The 24,540-nt window shown below is 40.6% G+C and overlaps 1 protein-coding gene across 2 annotated transcripts; it reads right to left on the bottom strand.

Annotated features, from left to right (window-relative positions):
• Nucleotides 1-3,436: 3,436 nt before the first annotated feature.
• LOC145014573 (putative receptor-like protein kinase At5g18500) lies at nucleotides 3,437-7,990 on the bottom strand. 2 transcript variants are annotated; one of them, XM_078972967.1, is made up of 8 exons: nucleotides 7,730-7,990; nucleotides 6,757-7,588; nucleotides 6,563-6,667; nucleotides 6,245-6,367; nucleotides 5,817-5,987; nucleotides 5,455-5,584; nucleotides 4,896-5,108; nucleotides 3,437-3,850 (listed from the first exon to the last, which is right to left on the bottom strand). In XM_078972967.1, the coding sequence occupies exons 2-8, from the start codon at nucleotides 7,443-7,445 to the stop codon at nucleotides 3,728-3,730; spliced, it is 1,554 nt and encodes a 517-aa protein (XP_078829093.1). In that variant the 5' UTR covers nucleotides 7,446-7,588; nucleotides 7,730-7,990; the 3' UTR covers nucleotides 3,437-3,727. The 2 variants fall into 2 exon arrangements, with proteins under 2 accessions (XP_078829093.1, XP_078829092.1); XM_078972966.1 differs by having other exon boundaries at nucleotides 6,757-7,467; nucleotides 7,730-7,989.
• Nucleotides 7,991-24,540: the final 16,550 nt, after the last annotated feature.

The raw sequence follows: 24,540 nt of genomic DNA, 5'->3' as shown, positions 1-24,540 counted from the left end.
TGATTCGTTGATTATAGTTATGAGATTCCGTGGCTCTGTGGTTCTCGCTAGACGTTCGGTCTTATAGCTCAGAAGTTATATAATATGTTGGCATTGTACGTGCTTCTCTGCATCGGTCATATAGATAAGACTTGCATTTGGGAGTCGCCTTGTTTTTGAATGGAGACTTCAACAGCAGTAAATAGTCAGGGGTTCTATTTTCCAGATGGTTCTCGTCGTGATTATGCACTTATGTGTGGGATTATCATGATGGCGATTGGCCAAGGAGGTTTACAGCCAATCAAATCTGCGGGTTTTCAGCTAGAGGTTCCATCGTGAAGCGGAAACAAGAGCTAATTTCGAGGACAAAATCAAATTTAAGTAGGGACAAATTGTAACATCATGTTTCCTGCCATTTTTTAGCCATGGACCGAAAGTCAATTGTGTAAGGTTTTGGGCCTTAAGGAGGCAAAGTTTAGTCCTTGTGGAAGGAGGTAGTGATAGTTAAGAGATTTAACCCTTGAATTGTGTTTCGGGCCGAAGGGTAGAAAGGGAAAAGTCATAGGTCGGGTTCTTGCATGAAATATAGATTTTTATTCGAGAAGTTTTCAGTCCAAGATATTTAAATAATATTGTAGAGCTCTTCAATACCTTTCTAGGGATATAAAAAATGTTGAAAACGAAGTTGGAACGAAGAAGTTATGACCAGTTGAAGTTAGGAGGGTTTTAGGGCTTTGTCTAGTACGTTGGGCGTACTCTTTGAGTACGCAGTGCATAATGGTGGAAGGGGCTACGGGTAACTTTCAAGTACATAGGGCGTACTCAAGAGTACGCATGGCGTACTCTATCCAACTACAAACCTTAAGCTTTAGGGTTTTACCCCTATATAAGCTCATTATGTCCCTTGAGCCTTACCTCTTATCAGCATCCATACCTCCTAAACCCTAATCTTGACCTATAGCCACTATTTTAGTGTTCTTGAGTTCTTGTGAAGAATCTTAGTGTTTTCTTGTGCATTTTGAAGAGATAGAAGGTTATTAAAGACTCATTGCTTGGAGTGAAGCTTAGAGATCCAGATTTGTCACCTCTTTTACAAGCTATTAAGGGTAAAAAGTTCTTAGCTTGACATCTCTTTGCGTATATCTAGTTTGGGGTGAATCATGGTTTATTTTAGTTCCTTTGGTTTGTCCTTGTGAATCAAATTTACTCCAGGAACTTTGTCTCTAGATCTGGACATTTTAGAGGTCCCAAATGCATAAAAATGTCATCTTGATGGTTGTTATCCTCCCATGCTCGTGTATTAGCTCCTTTGATGAATTTGTAGAGCTAGGGCTTAGATTTGGGACCCACTGATCCATGCAAAAGCTCAAAGTTATCGACTTTATGGATTAAGATATGTTTTGGAATTGGCTCTGTGTAACGACCGTTTGGGCTTAAAGGTTTAATACTTTTTCTGGATGGATTAAGAACTGAGAGCATACGCGGGGCATACCTCAGTATACACAGCGCGTACTGGGTCAACATCCCGTGGGTTGGTCAAGACTTAGAGTATGCTAGGCGTACTGACGAAGTATTCAGGGCGTACTTAGTTAGTGTTGACTTCGTTGACCGGTTAACCTTTTGACTTTGACCTTTAACCAGAAGCTTGACCAGATTTAACCTAAGGGTAATTTAGGTACTTGATCAATGGCTTAGATTATATTTCTATTGAAGGTGACCAATAGAGCTAGCATCGTTAGGATTTATTTAGATGTGTTCAATCCGTGAGGTGAGTTTTCCTCACTATGCCTGTGGGTCGATGGCACCAATGTCGATGTGTTATGTTTTAGTATTCTGTAGATATGTATGTTTGTCTGCTGACTAGTCTTATGTTCATCTATTGCTAGATATGTGTTAATTGGTATGTATATGTCGACATAATAGGTGAGGTCGAGACTGTACTACTTTGTGTTGTCAGTCAACAGACCGGGGCATTCCAACCAAAAGGTTGTAGGCCGATGCATTTCAACTGAAAGGTTACGGGCCAGGGATAATCCAACCTAGAGGTTATGGACCAAGTATGTATTGGAAATCCAACAGAAAGGTTGTGGGCCAAGGCATTCCAACCGAAAGGTTGTGGGCCGGGGGTAATCCAACCTAGAGGTTGCGGACCCGTGATTTATCTGGTTATATGTTTGTGTGGTGGTACTTTGGAGGGAACTCACTAAGCTTTGGCTTACAGCTTTAGTTTATTGTTTCAGGTACTTCTGAGGATCGTGGAAAAGCAAAGGCGTGATCGTGCACATCTTCCTGTTTTTTGTCACCAGGTCTTCGGAAAACTCTGATTTTGAAATAATGATTTTGAAACAATGACTCCTTTTTGTAAATATGAAAAAAAAAAAAAAAATCGTAATGTTGTCGTATAATTTTTGTGCCAAATTTTATAAAACATTATTTAATTCTATATCATTCATTTCTTTGAATAAATATTTATGGCCAGTTTTTAATTGATTTAATTGAAAATGTAAAATGAAAATTTTGAAAATTTCATTTAAAATTAAAATTCTTTCCATCCATTTTACGTGTTAAATTCTTTTATGCTTAATTACAATGTTAAGGTATATCTTTGCGACCAACCAAAGTTTGTTGGTTTTTATCAAATATATGTTTATTTGTACTATTTTATTTTTATTTTTTATACAATAATACATAAAAATCGATCTACATTTGTTAATTATCTATAATAAAATCATAAAATTATTGAAAAACTCTTCTAAGTTTAAAAAAATAATCAGTTTAATTAGATTTTAATATATTCTAACAGTCTACAGATGTTAAAAAACAAACAACCTTTTTTTCAGACTACAGACGTTTGATTAACTAACCTCTTCTACTGCAAAGGTCTGCAAATATAATCCGCAGACTGTAGATATTTTTCCTCAAAAAAACAAACACCTAACTCACCTTTGTGGTGGTACTTAAAAATCCTTATTAGTTGTACCAAAACTTAAATAATCAATCTCAAAAACACCCGAACTGAATATAATTAAAATACCAGGAAAAAGAAAAACATTTCTCTCATACAAAATAAAAATAGCATAGAAGAAGGAACCAATCGCTTGAGGCATTTGCATACCTTCATAGTAAGCAAAATGATTGTTTCATTTTATCATAATTCTTTATTCTATTTTAGTTTGATTACTACATATCCAACAATTTCACTGCGCAGGACTCCACATTAGTCAGAAGACAAACTTTCTGTAATTATTTTCTAGCATATTCTCTGCTTTTGCAAAGACCGACAACAGATTGACAGTGAATCATTGTCCCACAATTTTAGGTGAAAAAAAAAAAGTTTACGTCCTACTGACATAATCTCAATCTGAGTTCCATACCCAAACAATACAAACTATTATGCTTTCAATGCATTACAAACTAGGCGTAGGTTGATGCAACTTACCGATTTTAACAACAAATGTTAATAAACACTCGGTAGGATAATATTTTTAGCAAATCAAATAAACAAGTAACATCCGATCTCCCCCAAAACTGTACACAGCTAAATCCCCCTACTACACACCCCCAACAATTTCCGTCTTCCATAACTTTTTTCTTACTTACATAATAACAATCAACACTCCCTCTATCGAAAATATATATATTTTTTCAAATGCATAAAAATATAACACAAATCACCCTTCCACATTGGTCATTACTTCCTCAATATCAAAAGAATTTTAAAAAAATTAATAATAATAAAGATATAAAGTTATACTCTCAAGTTTCTCTTGCTGTCTGATCGTTGGTCTGGATTGTCGCTCTTATCAGTATCGTAGTTTTCTCTGTGTGATTCTATTTCCGTACTACCTGCTTGAGATCTACGCCTTCGATCCTATACAAAATTAGGAGGAATGAAACTTGTTAATACACACTTTTTTTAATAGGGTAAATGCAAGAAATAGCAATGTACTTTTCATTTATTCGTGTATTATTATAGCATTGTATTTCCAATTTGTTATGGCATTGTATTGTGAAACTCTGTACTTTCAACTTTTTTCTCAGTAGAAGATTATACTTTGAAATATCTACCGTATTTTTCTATTATAGCATTGTGCTTATTCAAATTTTTTTATATCATGTCATTGTACTTTAAAAAGTCTATCTAATTATAACACTGTACTTCTATATTTGGTCTTAGTATGACATTAGAAATCTACTTTCGATTCATTCTATCATGGCACTGTTCTTCCAAAGAGTTTCTTAATATGGCATTGTACTTTGACAAATCTACCCATTTATATCACTGTACTTTTAATTATTAGGGCATAATACGTTAAAATTTTACCCAGTGGATAACATTGCTATAATACAATACTAGGTATAAGACCCATGTATTACGTGTGGTTATTTTAAAAAAAAAATTTAATATGAAAATTCTAAACATTTGAAAAGGTTTGAAATTAAAAATTAAAAAAAAATAAATAAATAAATAAATAAATATTGAATTATTAAAATCAATGTGCTTTTTTCTCTTTTAAATTTAAATAAATAAACAAAGGAAACTAATAAAGTTTTAATTTAGAAATGTTGAAATTAGAAGGAAAGTCAATTATTAAAATTGATATGCATTTATTATTATATTTATTGCAATTATTATATTTAAATATTATGTGGAATTTAATAAAATAGAAAAAACCACAAAATGCCATGTGGAAAAATTTTAATTGAAAATAACCACAAAATGACATGTAACCAAATCAATGAGAGTGTGACATATGGCTAAAAGATTTTCATTTATTAGAGTAGAAAAAAATATAAATGAAAGGACGCTATAAAAAACAACCAATGAAGCACATTGTTATTTCTTGCATTTGAGCCTATTTCTTTAAGAAAATAATTTAAGGGAGAAAGAGAAACACAAATGACAAATGACAAACCTCTCTGGGTAAGGGATATTCCTCGGACTCGAGCATACGTACAACTTGGCTCATTTTGGGTCTCTTGTCAGAGTCGGGATCAACACATCTTAGAGCCGTTAAAAGTGCTCTTTTTAGGGCTCTTGTAGATGGCTTTGTATCAATCGTGGGGTCCACCACTTCCTCTGATCTCCGGCTTCCAACCATCATTTTTAGCCAATCCACAAGGTTTACCTACAAATTTATAAATCTTGACAAATCAACCAATCATACAACACTCATATAATATAATATAATATAATATAATATAATATATATATATATATATAAGCCTATGGGCCTAATCTATCAAGCCCATTAAGCAAAAAAGAAGCATCTCATAATTCACTAGGTTATATATCATTCTTTGTTGTACTAATCATAAGGGAACTAAGCTTATGAGCCATATCTTGAAAACTAGCAAGATTAGAAAATCCTATTGAAGTTTAAAGAAAAGTTCTTAATGTCATTTGATGAGACCTATAATCAATTACAATGAAGAATGCCAATGATATCAGAAGTTGACATTTCACAACAATACCTCTTGGGCAGGGCGACCATAGTCAACGGGGTCTCTTCCAGTAACTGCTTCCAAAAGTACAACTCCAAAGCTATAAACATCACTCTTTTCATTCAATAGCCCAGTATTTGCATATTCAGGAGCCACATAACTATGTATAAAAAAAAATAGTGAATAATTGCTCTTCATACACAACCTCCTCAATAGTCATAAAACCGACAAAAATAATCAAAAAAATTAAACCCTTTGGGTACCGCATTAGTGGGACAAAAATTACAAATTTTTAGCCCCAAAAAGGTAAAAAAAGAAATGGACTCTCAATCTTTTGTCTGTGCAAAAGACGTAAATACCCTCCAAGTAGCAAAGAGTTATCATGGGCTTACCCAAATGTACCCATAACTCGAGTCGTGATGTGACTTTTTCCAGCACCAAGAAGTTTTGCAAGGCCAAAATCAGACACCTTTGCATTGAAATCATCATCTATCAATATGTTACTTGACTTTATGTCTCGGTGTACAACTTTTGGCTCAATTGCTTCATGCAAATAGGCAAGGCTGAAAAATAAAATATATATATATATATATATATATATATATATATATATATATATATATATATATATATATATATATATATATATATCTTAAAATTAAATTATTACATCTAAGTGATTTTGAAAATAAGATTAAATGTGTCATCAACTTACGCCTTAGCTGTCCCTAAAAGAACCTTCATCCTCGCTTCCCAAGTAAAATTAAATTATTACATCTAAGTGATTTTGAAAATAAGATTAAATGTGTCATCAACTTACGCCTTAGCTGTCCCTAAAAGAACCTTCATCCTCGCTTCCCAAGTAAGATATCCATGCTGACGCATAGCTCCATGAAGCCATTGTTCTAAATTCCCGTTGTTGACATATTCGTAGACCAACATCCTGAATGTTGAAGAATCTCTTAAAATAATGTGATCGATGCTAGAAATAATAATGTATTTTCAAATTATTTGTTGTTAGGGCATTGAAGTTTGAAATATCTATCGAATTACAGAAATCGGTAACCGATTACTAAAATTGATGCATAGAGTAAGTACTATGATCTTGGAATTAATGGGATTTATGAAGAAAAAGTACCTATGAGTTCCCTCGATGCAATAACCCAATAAACGGACCAAATTTTTATGGCGGACATGACCAATAGCTTCAACCTCCACTCTGAATTCCTTCTCAGCTTGACCCCTGGATGATGAAATGGACATTTATTTAGAGAAATATAGAAGAGAGGAATTAAATTGAATGTGAAAAAACTTAAATTTATCGGAACTCACACGTTATTGAGGAGTTTCTTGACTGCCACTGGATTCCGGTTAACCAATGTTCCCCGATAAACAATACCATAACCACCCTCTCCAAGAACATTCTCCTTTGAGAATCTATTTGTTGCAAGTTCAAGATCGCGTAAGGTAAACCAATGGCCCCAACCCAAGTGGGAAAATTCAGGGAGACCGATGAGTGGAGAAGGTGCACTGATTGGATGAGAGGAAGAAGATGAAGGTTTATACAAAAATTTACCCGAACCCCCATCTTCTCCCGATTGCGATCCACAGACATCTCTATCAGTATGATGAAATGAACCTTGACTGCTGGCGTTATCTCCATTTTTCAATTTTCCCATTCCAAGATGAACCAAAACTTTGTCTGAATCTTTATCGCTGTTTTTGTCATGAATTGTGAGAAGAATCCCATCTCGTGGAGCGAAATCTCCTGTTGAAACTTGCTCAACTCGAACTTCTTTAATTTCTTTGGAAACAGTTGGGATTTGACTGTGAGAAACTCTGTCTCTGCCCCTGCCTTTGCCTCTGCTCCCTCGAACTTTCTTCCGAGAAGTGAGGTAACATGTCAACACGCAAAGAATGCCTACGATAAGTAAACCGACGATAATCCCAATTAATTCCCACACCTTAATCCCCAATACCCCAATTTGTTGGGATAATCCTGTGTTTAGATCGTCGGCCATTCCTTCTGTAGATGATAAGTACCTGCAGATTCAATTCATATACAGCTTTTAGAACCACGCTCATCTGGTTGGGGAGATGAAGTTTATAGCATTAACTCCCACAAGTACACACACTAATGGGTTGCGGATTCTTGCTGCAAAGCCTAGATTAATTTTAGCATTTAAACACAATCAATGAGTAAGATGTTAAGAACTGATGGGTGAAGTCTTAGATCGAGAATGCAAAACAGAGAAAATTAAATGGAAGGAGGACAGAAGTGTGCTTTATTTATATGTTGGCTTACCTCCTGATATACAGATTCAGTATGAAGAAACCATTGAACTAGTGGATCTCAGAAGCAAAGCCATTGGTGTAGTTTACAAACCACAGATCTTCGAAGTAGAAGATGGAAATGTGAGTGTTGAGGAATCGAGATCTAAGCTAAAATGGAGCTTTCTGCAACAGCATAGCAGAACCAGAGAGATAAGGAAAGGTAGGAAAGATGGAGTAGTCACCAGAGGTTGGTGATGGACCCTGCTACAGTAATGGAAAAGCTATCATTTTTTATCCCTTTGCAAATTGTGCAGTAAAACAATAAAATCTTGTAATCTTGTAATAATACTTGTATTAAAAACTTTATTCTTTGCATATATATAAATTTTGTTTATATTCCACATTGATTATAAATTAATATTATTGTGGTGTTAGTATGAATATTTTGACCAACAATAAAGTTGTTACAAATATCAATCATTCAATATAAATGTGAGTAATTATATAAGGCTCTATTTATGAGCTATTAAAAAAGAAAAAAGAGAAAGCTGCAAATTTGGTTATTATGGTTTTTCTTTTTTCGGTTTTAGTCCATATGGTTCTAAAATTGTAAATTTGATTTTTATCAACAAGTTTCATTATATTTTTTATCCCTAGAGATAATTATGGATGATCATCGGAATTGAGTACCCGTTTTTAGAACCGGAATCGTCTCGGAACTACCGGTTTTGAAACTGGAACTGCCTTAAGCGGTTCCGATTCCGGTTCCTAAAGTTATGGAACCGCCTTAAGCGGTACCGGTTTATATATATATATATATATATATATATATATATATATATATATATATATATATATATATATATATATATATATATATATATATTATTACTTCTTATAAATATGTGTGTGTTACTTAGACCAGTTTAGTATATGTGACAACCGTCAAATTTCAGTCAAGTCAAAGTCAACTAAAGCCAACAAGTCAAACCGATCGACTCAACTAACCATTGTGTACTAAGGCTTACGTTAGGTAATTACTATATAACTCGTAATTCTAATGAGAAATCATAAATTGAAAAATACGTACATCTAGATCTCCTTAACCTAAAACTGTGGTAAGTAACGAACCAAACCGATAAAACAATGTTGCTTACTCATCGGGAGTGTGTAAGATCCTTAAACATGGCTTAACGGGGTTTACGGACCTTGCATTGCAAAACTGGACCCTCAAAAAGGTCACAAACGAAACCTCTCTCAATCGTTTTCACTCTATCTCTTTCTATTTGAAATCTCTCCCAAATATCTCCCAAATCATGGTTCCCGTAACTTTTTGAAGTCATTCGGGTCATTACGACCCTTAACCGGGTCAAAAATCGCTTAAAAGGGAGTTAGAACGGGTAAAATACCCTAAAAGACCCGAAACCCTGTATATAGGGCTAAAGCCTCTTAGGGCCGAAAGTCCTCTTAGGGACCGAAACTAAGAGAACCGAACCCAACAGCTGAACCGAGAGTCCTCTCGGAACCGAAACCCCCCTCTCAGGACCGAACCTCGCAGACCCAAACCCTCCCTTTCGGGCCCGAACCCGAAGTCTCGGTTCATTTCGCCTCTCAGTTCATTTCGCTCGATTTCGCTCCATTTCACTCATGTTGCTTTCGGACCGAACTGACCTTCGCTGCTTGCTATTTCGCTTCATTTCGCCTCTCGCCCAGCCTCAGGAAGACCGAACCTCCGGCCAGGACCGAGAGGTCTCGCTAGAAGTTCAATTCTTTCCGGTTTTCGACTACGACTTCATTTTAGCTTCGTTTTTCATCGTTTAACGCGGGATTTTCACCCCAAAACTTTATGTTAACATATAAGACCCCTTAATTAATGATTAATCACGTTGTTGGAATAAAACCTTATCCAAGAAGAGTGGGTGAAGTACAAAAGGTGGAGTGTTGACTTTCCTTTATTCTATGACACAAACAACCTCCCACACCCACTCCATGTCACTATTCCCCATCAGCCCATACCTAGTCACTTCATTGTACTTTTCCCACCTTTTTCCAACCACACAATTGGTCAAAGGCTAGAAAACTCTCCTCTCTCCTCACACTTCTCTCATTTTCTCATTCTTCCACCAAAGATTAAACATATTTTCTCTCTCGCTTCCTCTCTCTAAAATTTCGAGATTTAAGGGCTGATATTAGATTTTTTGTAATGATCCAATTTTCACGTCCAAAATTTCATTTTTAAAACTTTACTTAGAAAACACTAATAATTAAAACATTGTTTAATTAAACCATTTCACATCTAAAACCCACATTTGAAATCCACAACATGTAAACAACCAAAATATCAGAGTATCAATCCCATAATAAACTCATAACTGTGGAAACAAGAGTGTGTGTGTGATATGCTGCCACCGCGCCGGCTCCTTTCCCTTAGCTGAAGAGGTACCTGAAACCAAAACTGAAAACCGTAAGCACGAAGCTTAGTGAGTTCCCCCACTGTACCACATACCATATAATCACATAACATACATAAATTGTCAGGCATATCTGGGTGCTCGACCTACCCCTTCGGTCCTCTCGACCGGATGTTGCCTAGCATATCTGGGTGCTGGCCTCCCCTTCGGTCCTCTTGACCGGATACTGCCTAGCATATCTGGGTGTTGGCCTCCCCTTCAGTCCTCTCGACTGGATACTGCCTAGCATATCTGGGTGTTGGCCTCCCCTTCGGTCCTCTCGACCGGATACTGGGGACTATTTCACCCCCTACTACTACCACATAACACATATATCACATAGTCTATCTAGCATGGCTGGGCATGACCGCCCCTGCTGTCATTAACACATAAACATAACACAAGTAGTAGCAACCCTAGATGAATATCACAAAGACAATCATCTAATCATACAACTCATACTGGTGGGCCGGCATTGTGGCCTTAGACCCACCGCTACTGGAAGGTAACTCACCTCAAAGTAGTTGTTGAACTGATCGGAAACTGATTGTCTGCTGCTGTTGCTGCTCCGGACGTCCTCCGGCTATAAATCTCACAAAACGATCAGTCAAGCACTGCTAGATGTTCTTAGGGTAAAATAACCATTTTACCCTCGACCAGGTCGAAATCCAAGTCAAAGTCAATTTCCAGTTGACTGGACTCACCGATTCCACGAGCAACTCGCCGAGTCCTTCCCTTACTAATCCGGTGCTACTCGCCAAGTCCCTCTCCCCACTCACTGAGTCACCCTTGACTCACCACTCAGGACTATGGGGCCGACTCGAGTACCGACTCACCGAGTTTGAAGAACAACTCGGCGAGCTCCGGGCAATCTTCATAGGACTCGCCGAGTTGTTCATCCAACTCACCGAGTCTAAGATCATCTTCATAGAACTCGCCGAGTTCCACCTTGGGACTCGTCGAGTTCCTCGACCCATTTCCCAAATAGGCCAGATCTGAGACATGCAATGCTTCAAAACCACAGATCTAAGGTCCTAGAGCATGTTTACCACGTAAAGTTGCAAACTTTACGTGCATGCACGGCCCAATGATCTCAAACATGCAATTCCAAGCTCTTTAAGAGGTCATACACTCAATAGGGACCTCAATCACCTCAACCACAGAGACTTTATGCTACTAGGATGTCCTAAAGGTCCAAATCCGAAGTCCTTGTAGAACATTAACCATAAACACATAGAGATTTAGGTTCTTAGGGCTTAAAACCTCTTTTTAGGGACAAGAAGGGGGTTCAATGAACTAAAGATCAAGGTAGGAATTTTTCTACCTGAACTGAAGCCCTTCACAGAGTATAATCCGGATCTTTTTCCCTTCTTGCACTCTTCAACCTTCTCCTTCTTCTCCCAAGCTCCAAACCACCTTCAAAATGCTAAAAATCACCCACAAGGACACAAAGGGGGCTAAGGTTTCGTTCTACAGATCTCTGGGAGTGCTAGGGGTAGTGGAGGCTGGGTTAGATCGTTTAAATATGATGCAAACACCCGGGTTAGGGCTTTAGTCCAGACAGGGTCTACTCGCCGAGTCCCACGACCCTACTCGCCGAGTAGCCAGAGTTGATCCTGTGACTAGACCAGCTTCTACTCGGTGAGTTATTCCTTCAACTTGTCGATTCCAAGGTTAAAATGCAATACATAAGGATAGTTAATAATCAAGAATACATACCAGGAACCATGTGCTACAAATCTCCCTCACTTATTTTAGACTTCGTCCTCGAAATCTGCTGATCGATCCTGGAACAGCTCGGGGTAATGCTCTATCATTTCTTCCACCGGCTCCCAAGTCCACTCGGACCCCTTTCGGTGCTGCCACTGCACCTTCACTAACTCCACCCTCTTGTTCCTCAGATCCGTCGACTTCCGGTTGAGGATTGCGACTGGGCGCTCAATGTAATTCAGGCTTTCATCAACCTGTATATCCTCTAATGGTACCACCGCTGAATCATCCATGAGACACTTCCGTAACTGGGAGACATGGAAGGTGTTGTGGATCTGGTTGAGCTCGGCTGGCAGATCCAGCCTATATGCCACCTTGCCCACCCGGGCTACAACCCTGAACGGACCAATGAATCTCGGGCCCAACTTGCCCTGCTTCCTGAATCGAATGACGCCTTTCCAAGGCGATCCCTTCAGGAGAACCATATCCCCGACCTGGAACTCCAGGTTTGATCGACGCTTGTTGGCGTAAATTTTCTGCCGACTCTACGCAGTCTGCAGCCTGCTCCGAACCTGCTAAATCCTCTCGGTAGTCTTGAGCACCACTTCGGTGCTCCCCATAACTCTCTAACCAACCTCTCCCTAGCATATTGGGGTCCTACACCTCCGTCCGTACAACATCTCGAATGGAGGGCGATCGATACTCGCGTGGTAGCTGTTATTGTATGAGAACTCAGCCAAGGGAAGATAAGTATCCCAGCTACCACTGAAGTCTAGCACGCACGCCCGCAACATATCCTCCAGAGTCTGGATGGTCCGATCGCTCTGACCATCTGTCTCCGGGTGAAAGGCGGTGCTAAAATGCAAACGAGTACCTAACTCGTCATGAAACCTCTTCCAAAACCTAGAAGTAAAACGCACATCCCTGTCCGAGATAATAGATACTGGCACCCCGTGCCACGCCACAATCTCCCTAATATAGATGTTGGCCAGTTTCTCGGCCGAAATGCTCTCCTGAATCGGAATAAAATGAGCACTCTTGGTCAATCGATCCACGATGACCCAAATCGAATCTACTCCACGCGCGGTCCTGGGAAGCTTCGTGATAAAATCCATCATAATATCTTCCTATTTCCACAACGGGATGTCCAACGGCTGCACCTTTCCATGCGGTCTCTGATGTTCGACCTTGACCTTCCTGCAGGTCAGGCACCGCTCGATGTACCAAGCTACATCCCGCTTCATGCAGGGCCACCAATAATCTAGACGAAGATCCCTATACATCTTCGTCGCCCCTGGATGAATAGATAATTGGGACTTATGCGCCTCCTCCATCAAGATCTGGCGCACGCCTCCGTGATACGGCACCCACACCCTTTGGTGTAGTGTCAAAAGCCCTCGACTATCATAATCGAAGGAGGAAACCTGACCCACCACACGCTCGCTCTTCCGATGCTCCTACTTGATAGCCTCATGTTGAGCCTCCCGAATCTGCTCCAACAGAGGAGTCACCACAGTCATCCTCATGCAAACATCCTTGATCGGCGCCGCCTTGCGGCTAAGCGCATCGGCCACCACATTGGCCTTCCCCGGGTGGTAAAGGATCTCACAATCATAATCCTTCACCACGTCTAACCACCGACGCTGCCTCATGTTCAGATTCGGCTGATCCATGAGGTACCTCAAACTCTTGTGGTCCGTGTAGATGGTACAACGAACCTCGTACAGGTAATGCTGCCAAATCTTGAGAGCGAAAACCACCACCCCCAACTCCAAATCATGCGTTGGGTAGTTCGCCTCGTGAGGCTTCAGCTGCCTCGAGGCATAAGCAATGACATTCCCCCTCTGCATCAATACTACGCCCAGGCCTGAGATCGACGCATCACAATATACCACAAAATCCTCTACGCCTTCAGGCAGGGCTAAGTTTGGCGCCTCGCACAATCTCTGTCTCAGCGTCTCAAACGTAGCCTGCTGCTCTGGTCCCCACCGAAAGACCATGACTTTCTTCGTCAATCGCATCAGGGGTACGGCTATCTTGGAGAAATCCTGAATGAATCTCCGATAGTAGCCTGCTAATCCTAGGAAACTACGAATCTCGGATGGAGACTTAGGAACCTCCCATCTCATCACGGCCTCGACCTTGGCCGGGTCGACTAGAATCCCGTTCTGGTTGACAAGGTGTCCAAGAAATTGAACCTCGCGCAACCAAAACTCGCACTTGGAGAACTTGGCATACAAGCTCTCCCTCCTCAGGGTCTCCAAAACCTCTCTCAGATGCTCCTCATGCTCCTCCTGTGTCTTGGAATAAACCAAGATGTCGTCGATGAAAACTATCACAGACCGATCTAGCATCGGTCTGCATACGTGGTTCATGAGGTCCATGAACGTGACAGGAGCATTGGTGAGCCCAAACGGCATCACTACGAACTCATAATGGCCATAAAGCGTCCGAAACACGGTCTTCTGCGCATCCTCCTCTCTGAACCTCATCTGATGATAACCTGAATGCAAATCGATCTTGGAAAACCAAGACGCTCCCTGAAGCTGGTCAAAGAGATCATCAATCCTCGGGAGTGGGTATCGGTTCTTCACTGTTACCTTGTTCAGCTCCCGGTAATCTATACACATCCGATGCGACCCGTCCTTCTTTTTCACGAACAGAATCGGGGCTCCCCAGGGTGAACTGCTCAGTCGAATGAATCCTTTGTCTAACAGCTCCTGTAGCTGCGTAAACAACTCCTGCATCTCAGGAGGAGCCAACCGATACGGTGCCTTGGCTATTGGAGCCGCACCAGGAACGAGGTCAATCCTGAACTCCACCTGTCGCTCCGGAGGTATCCCAGGAAGCTCCTCTGGAAAAACATCTGCAAAATCTCGCACCACCGGAACCTCGCTCACCGTCACCTTACCCGCCTCCCGGGTATCCATCACATACGCGACATAACCTGCGCATCCCTGCTGAAAGTATCGTCTAGCCATCGTTGCTGAACAGACTGAGGGTCCACACTGTGGCCTCTCGCCATGAATCACTAACTCTCCCCCACCTGGGGTCCTTACCCGCACTAGCTGTTGTGCGCAATCTATCACCACCCCATTGGGGCTCAACCAATCCATGCCTATAATCACCTTGTTCCCACGCAACAGAATGGGAAACAAGTCCACCAGATAACTCTCCTCAAATAACCTCAAAACACAATCCTTGAACACTGCTGATGCTCGCATCGATCGATCATCAGCAATCTCTACCTCTAAAGGGCAATCCAACATGCCTGAAGACTCAGTGAACTTCTTGCTAAGCGCAAGGGAAACGAACGATCGGGTAGCACCCGAGTCGAACAACACCTGGACTGGGATACCGTTCACATGGAACGATCCTAACATATATATATATATATATATATATATATATATATATATATATATATATATATATATAAACCGAGCACATATCAATATCATAACATCATATAAATAATGAGAAGGAAAGAATCATACCCGTCACCACATCGGGTGCAGCGCGTGCCTCCTTGGCGGTCAACTGAAATGCCCGACTCCTCACCACTAGAGCCTCTGCCTTGCCCTGCCGGCCATCCGTGATCCACAGGGTCGCTGGAGCTGGCGCCTTTACTGGCGCTGGAACTGTCAACTGGGGGCAATTGGCCTTCTTGTGGCCTCTCTGGTTTCTATGGAAGCACAGCAACTCAGACGTCTGAATCACTGCTGCCGGAGCAGTGCAATCTCTGCTAAAGTGCCTAGGCTTGCCGCACTTATAGCAGCCTGATAATCCCGAGCTGCACTCCCCCTCGTGCGTCTTGCCGCATTTCCTGCAGCGGCCCCATCCCTGTTGGCCTTTCGGCCCCACATCTTATCCCTTGGGCTTCTTCCCCGAAGCCCCTCCTAACTGTCCCTCTTCCGCCTTCCGTTTCCAGATGTGCTCCAAATCTATCTCCCTCTCCCTCGCCCTGGCAATCATGGAGTCCAAGGTAGGGCAAGTTGAGAAACTAACGTGCTCCCGGATATTAGCCCGGAGCATATCATGATAGCGGGTCCTCCTCATGTCCTCGTCGCCCGCGTACTGGGGCACCAGCAGTGCCCTCTCCCGGAACTTGGCGGCGATCTCCGCCACAGTCTCCGTCGCCTGTCTCATGTCCAAAAACTCCCTGGCCAGCTGCTGAAGCTCGACAGCCGGCGCAAACTCTACCCTGAATCTGGTCACAAAATCTGACCAGGTCATAGCCTCGATCGTTGAGGCTCCCAACGAGTCACCCACTGACTCCCACCAGTCTCGAGCTCGGTCTCGTAAGCACCCTGCCGCATACCTCACCTTCGACCCCTTGGGGCAGAAGCTAGTCAACTGTGCAGACTCGATGTCTACAATCCATCGTCTGGCAGCTATGGGGTCCTTCGCCCCATGAAAGTCTGGTGCACCTGTCACACCCCGAAAACCGAAGGCGGAAAACATTTCCGGGGTTGACTACCACGTTGAGTATCAAATCCAATGCACATAGTAAGTAAAGTAAAGCAACCATACATTACATAATAAAGTTTTACAGTTGTTTCAAAAGTAAAGTTTGTACAATTGTGATACAATATATATATAAACAAAAGAAACGGATCTTCATGTACACCGTCTTCAAGCAAAAAGGATCTTCGAGTACCTGTTCTAACGCTGACCTGAGAACACAAGCGATTTGAAAATCAGCATAAAGCTGGTGAGTTCATAAGCGGTTTTTGTTTGTGAAAATGTTTCGAGTTTCCTTTTTGTTTCTGAAATGTTATATGCACCAGGAAAATCCCATATTTTCTTAATAGTTGGTTATTGTTTCACAAATGTAAAGTATAGTAAGTTTGTACACTGAAAACATGTCTACTCATGTGAAAATGTATAGTTGGTTATCTGACTTGTTAAACTGTTCTGATTACTTATCATGTGTTACCAGGAAAGTCCCATACTTTCCTTATTGTATGTTACCAATTGTGAAAGATGTATTGTTATCCAATTTTTACTCTTTCTAGTTATGTAAGTGTTACCCAGGAAAGCCCCATGCTTTCCTGCATGTTGGTTTCTAATGTAAACGATGTTAAAGATGTAATCATGTTTATGTTCCATGTTTTCCCCAGGAAAGTCCCGTACTTTCCTGATTAATAGTTACTGTAAGTGAAAGATGTAAAAGATGTAAAAGATGTTTAAGGTGGTTCATTATTACTATAAGTAAATCTCTGTTATCCTAATTGCGAGTTCCATAACCATACATTAGACTAAAACCTGTGGAAATAAGTAGTCCACATGTGGCAATAAGTCGTCCACATACTTATGACTTTTGTCACCCTTGAACCATTTCGGTTCGGCTGTAGCTAGCAGCCAGGTGTGGGGTAGTCAGCCCCGTATAGATCTATACACTCAAGTCACGCTCTCTAAATACCAGAGATTCTGGTTATGGGTGTAGTCCTCCACTCGCGTATCTCGGTGGAGTGTTCTCCGAGGACGTGTCTCCAATCATACAGGATTAACAAATTTACTAGTAATAATATGATAGTCCTCCACTCGTGTATGTGTGTGGAGTGTTACCGAAGACAAAACAATGTATAGGTATTTTGTTAAAATGTTTAATGTCATGCTTTTAACTGATAACAGGTGGAAAAACCATTTGTGAAATATATGCAAAACATAACAGTTCAAAGGCCTATTTCACAAATACAGGTTACGTGATCTGTATGATCAATCTGTTATCAGTTGTGGTAATCAGTTATGAAAGCATATGAAATATGAAACACACATTTAAAAACATATTCTGAGTACAAGGATTCCCTTGTACTTTGCTTGTGTCCCCCCCTGAAAACAGTGAAAACAGTGAAAAAGGGTAGGGGTATGAACTCACCGGACTCGGAAACGTGTCGGTTTTGAATACTAGACGTTGGTTCGGGGTTTGATTACTCGTGATGTCCCTATGTAAAATGAAATAATGTCCGTATATATACAATTAGAGATACATTCACTAATCATATGGAACATTACACTCCAACGAGGTTAAACACCTCAAAACGAGCGTTTGGAGTGACCCGGGTGACATCTTCGAACGTGTAATGACACTAGGGACTTGGGACTTGAGTTTACTCCCCAAGAGTAAACATTTGAAGGAGTTTACAACTATTGAACACACACATACATGAGTTTACGACCGTAAACTCATGTGGGTGTGGTTTTGGGTGTTTAAATGGCTTAAATGGACATGGGGATTGTTGGAATGGATTTCTAAATGCCTTGGAATGGATTGTATGAAATTATAACACTTAAAAGGGAGTTTACGGCCATACCATAAGAGTTTACGGCCGTAAACTCACCTATGGCCAAGGAAAATTGATTTGAGCTTCAAAGGACAATCACATGTGATTCTAGTTAATTTTCCAAGCTTTGTCATGAATTTAAACATCATTTTGTATACATTTTGGAGTTTACGGCCTAGAGGCATGTTCTAAGGCCGTAAACTCTATTATACCCAAGAAAATTTAGTTTTTGATGCTTAAAACAATCACATGTGATTCTAGAAATTTGAACAAGCCATTTGGGGTGGTTTAATGCATCATTTGACAAAGTTTCATGAGTTTACGGCCAAGGGTATGCTCCTAGGCCGTAAATAAACTCTTACCCGTAAACTCTTATAAGGGTATGCTCCTAGGCCGTAAACTCTTATAGGCCGTAACCATTTTTAGATGCATCAAGATTTTACCACAAGGCCATTGGTTGAGTTTCAAGGCATTTGGACAAGTTTTAAGGCTCTAAATCCCCAATTGAGAGGAGTTTATGGCCCAAGAATATGTCTTGGCCGTAAACTCTCTTTTGTCCCCCAAAAATCATGTTTAAGGTGTTTAGATGCTAAAACCAATGTCCCACAAGTCATATCTAAGTCCCAACTATGATTTGGAAGGTTAATTGGCTCAAAAACCCTTTGAATATGAGTTTACGGCCCAAGAATGTGTCTTGGCCGTAAACTCACTTTTGTCACTTAAAATCAATGTTTTAATTGTTGTAAGTCCCTTCCATTAAGTCATTAAGTCATTACTAATGTCTAACATTGCTTAGGAGGGGGTTTTAGGGCTTAAAAACCCCATTGATAGGAGTTTACGGCCCAAGCTAGTTCCTTGGCCATAAACTCATGTTCTTGGTCCCAAATCACAAATTAAACACAAAATTGAAGGCTAAAGAGGTTTAATAACAAGTTAGGGGTGTTACCTCTTTGATTTCAAGCCTTAATTCTTTGTTTTGGACCTTGATTTTTGGGTTGAGGAGAGAGGTTGTGAGTGTTAATTGAGGAATTGACCAAAGGCTTCAAATGGAGGCTTAAACATGTTTATATAGTGTTTAAGTTTTGGACACGGTGGAACTCTACCCGATACCGGCGTTAGACGAGGTTTTTGGTCGTACCCGATTGAGTTACCGTAACCCGATACGGTAAATTCTAGAAATATTCCGATCACTAAAATTGGATGTTAAAATGATTTCTAATTGTATTAAAACACCCATTAAGTCATTTTAAATATGTACCAGATAATGACTTAATTAAACGGAAGATCGGAAATCGAAATCGGAAACGACGATTGGTTGTGCGAATTGTACAACGAAAGAGTTACAATAAATGATACGGAAATTTCGGGTTGTTACATTATCCCCCCGTTAAAGGGAATTTCATCCCGAAATTCAAAGTTTAGAACATAAGACAAGATACAAATCATGGATAAGAAAAGAGTTGCGGATACTTCTGTTTCATTGAATCTTCCTGTTCCCAAGTGAATTTCGGTCCCCGCTTGGCATTCCAGCGAACCTTCACTAACGGGATGCGACTTTGTTGTGTACGTTTGACTTCTCGATCCATGATTTTGATCGGTTCCTCCACAAAGTTAAGTTTTTCGTTGATCTCGATCTCGTCTAAAGGAATTGTTAGGGTTTCATCGGATAGGCACTTTTTGAGATTTGAAACATGGAAGACAGGATGAATGTTACTGAGTTCGTGAGGTAAATGAAGTTTATAAGCAACTGGACCGATCCTGGAGAGGATCTCAAAGGGTCCAATGTACCTTGGATTAAGTTTCCCACGCTTACCAAAGCGTACAGTGCCTTTCCAGGGTGAGACTTTTAACAGGACACGGTCTCCAACCTGGAATTCTAGTGGTTTCCGACGATTATCAGCATAACTCTTTTGACGATCACGTGAGGCTTTCAGCCGGTTATGGATTTGAATGATCTTTTCGGTGGTTTCACGGATGATTTCAGGACCAGTGAGAGCACTGTCGAGGACTCGACTCCTGGCTAACTGAGTATCCCCCACCTCGGCCCAGCACAGAGGGGATCTGCACTTACGACCGTATAGGACTTCGAACGGAGCGGCCCTAATGCTGGTGTGGTAACTGTTGTTGTATGAGAATTCGATCAAGGATAGATGTGTGTCCCACGACTTTCCAAAGTCAATGACACACGCCCTAAGAATGTCCTCCAGGGTTTGGATTGTTCTCTCACTCTGTCCATCGGTCTGAGGATGATACGCCGTGCTCATATCTAGTTTGTGTTGGATTAATGTCTAAGTCCATAACTATAATTGGTAAGACTTGACCCGACCCGGCATGGTCCATTTGGGTTGCATGGCATCATGCACTTGGATAGACTAAAATGAGAGAAATAAAACTTAAGGTTTGTTAATATATTATAAGTTCTAATATATTAATAAGGTTATTTAATTAGTATTGATCAAGAATTAATTTGGAATTAATTAAGTGATCAAAAGGAGACTAATTAAATATATGGGTTGATTATGTAAATCATTCATTCTTATATATGTGGGCTTGTGATCCAAGATTCCTTATGTTGGACTAAGTCCATGGGGTGACCCATGGATACTCCATGGAGGTTAAAATCCATGGAGCATAAGGAATGGGTAAAGTCATGAGTTACATGGTGTAACCCTAATAGCCACCATATAAAAGAAACCCATGGCTCAAGAAATCGATACTATGTGTATGTATGAGGGCTAGACGATTTCATGAAGTGTTCTAATTTCTCTCTAAGTTATTCCAAGTGCTTATGGTGTTGTGTGAACCATTTGAGGTGTCACACTTGGGGCACTAGGCACTCAAGCTTCATGAAGACATTCTACATCAAAGAGGTATGTATTCTATCTTGTTATATTGATAGTTTTGTATGCTAGATTAGGATAATACCTTGGATGTTCATATTTGCATGTATAATAGAGAAAACATAGATCCAAGGTATTTAGGGTTGCATGTACACTTAGGAGTGTTAGAATGCTCATAACCCAACAGTTTGGTCCCAAGGGCTTTCTGAAGGGATTGCCAGAATCTGGAGGTAAACCTACTATCTCGATCAGAGATAATGGATACAGGTACACCGTGAAGACGTACTACCTCCTGGATGTAGATCCGCACGAGTCTTTCCATCTTGTATGATTCTTTAATTGGAATGAAGTGAGCAAATTTTGTCAAACGATCGACAATTACCCAAATGGTATCGTACCCACTAGAACACTTGGGTAGTTTGGTGATGATGTCCATGGTAATCATCTCCCATTTCCACTCGGGAATCTCGGGTTGTTGGAGCAGACCTGAAGGCTTCTGATGTTCGACTTTGACTTTGGTGCAAGTCAGACACTTGCCCACAAATGTAGATATCTCAGCTTTCATGTTTGGCCACCAGTATTGCTTCTTGAGATCCAGGTACATCTTGTCCGAACCCGGGTGAACAGAGTATTTAGTTCTGTGTGCTTCCTCCATGACTATTTCCCTGAATCCACCGGATTTGGGAATCCAGATTCGATTCATAAAACAGTGAACTCCGTCACCTCTGATCTCAAGTTTCCTTTCCATTCCTCTCAAGACTTCATTCGACATGTTCTCAGGTTTGAAGGCTATTAACTGAGCTTCTCGGATTTGCATGGGTAAGTTGGAATGGATGGTCATCGTCTGGTTCTTCACTTTGTGGCCTGCACTATCCTTTCGGCTAAGGGCATCTGCTACCACATTGGCCTTGCCGGGGTGGTAACGGATCTCACACTCATAATCACTGAGTAATTCTACCCATCGCCGTTGCCTCATGTTTAAGTCTTTCTGATTAAAGATGTGTTGCAGGCTCTTGTGATCAGTGAAGATTGTGCACTTGGTTCCGTAGAGATAATGTCTCCAAATCTTCAATGCAAAGACTACGGCTCCTAGTTCCAAGTCATGCGTAGTATAGTTGACCTCACGTGCTTTCACCTGTCTTGAGGCATAGGCAATCACCTTTCCTCTTTGCATAAGCACACAGCCTAAACCTTGATTAGACGCATCGCAGTAGACAACGAAGTCCTCTGTCCCTTCGGGCAGAGATAGAACAGGCACACTGCATGAGGCTTTCTTCAACGTTTGGAATGCAGTTTCTTGTTTATCACTCCAACAAAAGGGTACACCTTTCTGTGTTAGAGTGGTTAAAGGTTTGGCTATTTTGGAAGAATTCTGAATGAATCGTCGATAGTAGCTGGCGAGACCCAAGAATTGACGAATTTCTGTGGGTGTTTTCGGTGCCGACCAATTCTCTATCGCTTTAATCTTGGAAGGATCTACATGAATACCCTCCTCGCTTACCACGTGATCGAGGAAAGTTACCTTCCGTATCCAGAATTCACATTTGGACAATTTCGCGTATAGCTTTTCGGATCTAAGGGTCTCCAACACTAGCCTCAAGTGCTGCTTGTGGTCTTCTTCGCTTCGGGAGTAGACGAGAATGTCGTCAATAAACACGATGACGAATTTGTCTAAGAAGGGACGGCACACCCGGTTCATCAGGTCCATGAACACAGCCGGTGCATTGGTTAGACCAAAGGGCATCACTACAAACTCGTAGTGTCCATACCGAGTCCTAAAAGCTGTCTTAGAAACATCATTCTCCTGGACTCGTAACTGATGGTACCCTGACCGAAGGTCTATCTTAGAAAAGTAGTTGGCTCCCTGAAGTTGATCGAAGAGGTCGTCTATTCTTGGAAGAGGATATCGGTTCTTAACTACAAACAGAACCGGAGCTCCCCAGGGTGAGGAACTCGGTCTAATGAATCCTTTACTGAGCAACTCATTGAGTTGACTGGATAACTCCTGCATTTCTACCGGAGCTAAGCGATACGGAGATTTTGCTATGGGAGTAGCTCCAGGAATTAGGTCAATACGGAACTCGACCTGACGTTCGGGAGGAATTCCTGGAAGTTCTTCGGGAAACACATCGGGAAAGTTACAGACTTCGGGGATGCTCGCGAGGTATCTAACTTCTTGTTTCTCATTGATCACATGAGCTAAGAATGCAACGCACTCCTTTCGAAGGAGCTTTCGAGCTTTGATGCAAGAAATGATATGAAGATTGTGTTGGATAAGGTGTCTAAGTCCATAACTTATTTGGTATATACTTGACCCGACCGGCATGGTCCATTTGGGTTGCATCTCATCCAAACTATTATGGATAATTTTATGAGAGTTATACACATATGTTTATTAATATATTATGAGTTATAATATATTAATATGAAGTTACGTTATTTAATTAGTTTTAGTCTTAAATTAATTATGGATTAATTTAGAGATTAAAAGGAATACTAATTAAATTATGGGCTATTTGTTTTATATAGTGTGGGCTAATACTCATTTGTTAATGGGCTAGGCTTATGTGGAAGTCCATGGATGATCCATGGAGCTTTTAACCCATGGATCCTTGGAAAAGGAAAAGACATGGGTTATTAGGGTTTCACCCTAACCATGCATACTATATAAGCATGCTTATGGAGCATGAAATGAAGCCTAAGAAAAAAACTAGTGAACTAGTGTGTGTGTGCATGTGTGTGGCCGAAAATACAAGAGTGTGTATACTCTCTCAAAGTTTTCCAAGAGTTTGTGGTGTTTGTGATTCCATTTGAGGCATTCACACTATTGGTGCTTGGCCCTCAAACTCCTAAGAACCAAACTCACCAAAAGGTATGTAATCTCTTCTAACTCTTTTATGTTGAAATGTTCCCCATGCCATGTTAGATAGGTTATAAACCTTGGAAAATTATTATTTTGCATGTATTTAGACAAACATAGATCCAAGGTTTATTGGTTGCATGCACACTTAGGAAGTGTTAGATTGCTCAAAACCCAACAGTGGTATCAGAGCCTAGGCTTGCTTGTTTGATACTTGATGCAAAATAGTGAAAAAAGTCAAAATCGTTGTTGTCTGCATGGTGGACTCGCCGAGTCCATTGGGGGGACTCGACGAGTCCAAGGCAAACTTCAACCTACTCGGCGAGTAAGTTCGTGCACTCGACGAGTAGGATCGAAAGAATGCAGAATCTCGACTTTTGCTGCTGGAAATGGACTAGAAACATTACCCTAAACTGTTTTGGTGTTATAAAACTTATTTTAGTTGGTGTAATGGTTGTTCTAATCCATTTACAATAGCATATATCAAAATTCCATGATTTTATGTGTTCATATAATTCTTGAATTTTTGATGATCATGTTCATGTTCTTATGAATTTAGAAAATGATAGGAATTATTTGCTGAATTGTTTAGGATTAATTCTTTATCATTTATGTGTTTTAATGGAGTCCATAATTTGTCCTCAAGTTATGGATTACCAAAGGTCACTTTCATTTAACACACACTTAAAACACAT

The sequence above is a fragment of the Lactuca saligna genome, chromosome 9, assembly GCF_052625555.1.
Source record: "Lactuca saligna cultivar CGN05327 chromosome 9, ASM5262555v1, whole genome shotgun sequence".
NCBI lineage: Eukaryota > Viridiplantae > Streptophyta > Magnoliopsida > Asterales > Asteraceae > Lactuca > Lactuca saligna.
Note: the sequence above shows the minus strand (reverse complement) of the source record. Positions and strands in the feature narration are given on the sequence as shown.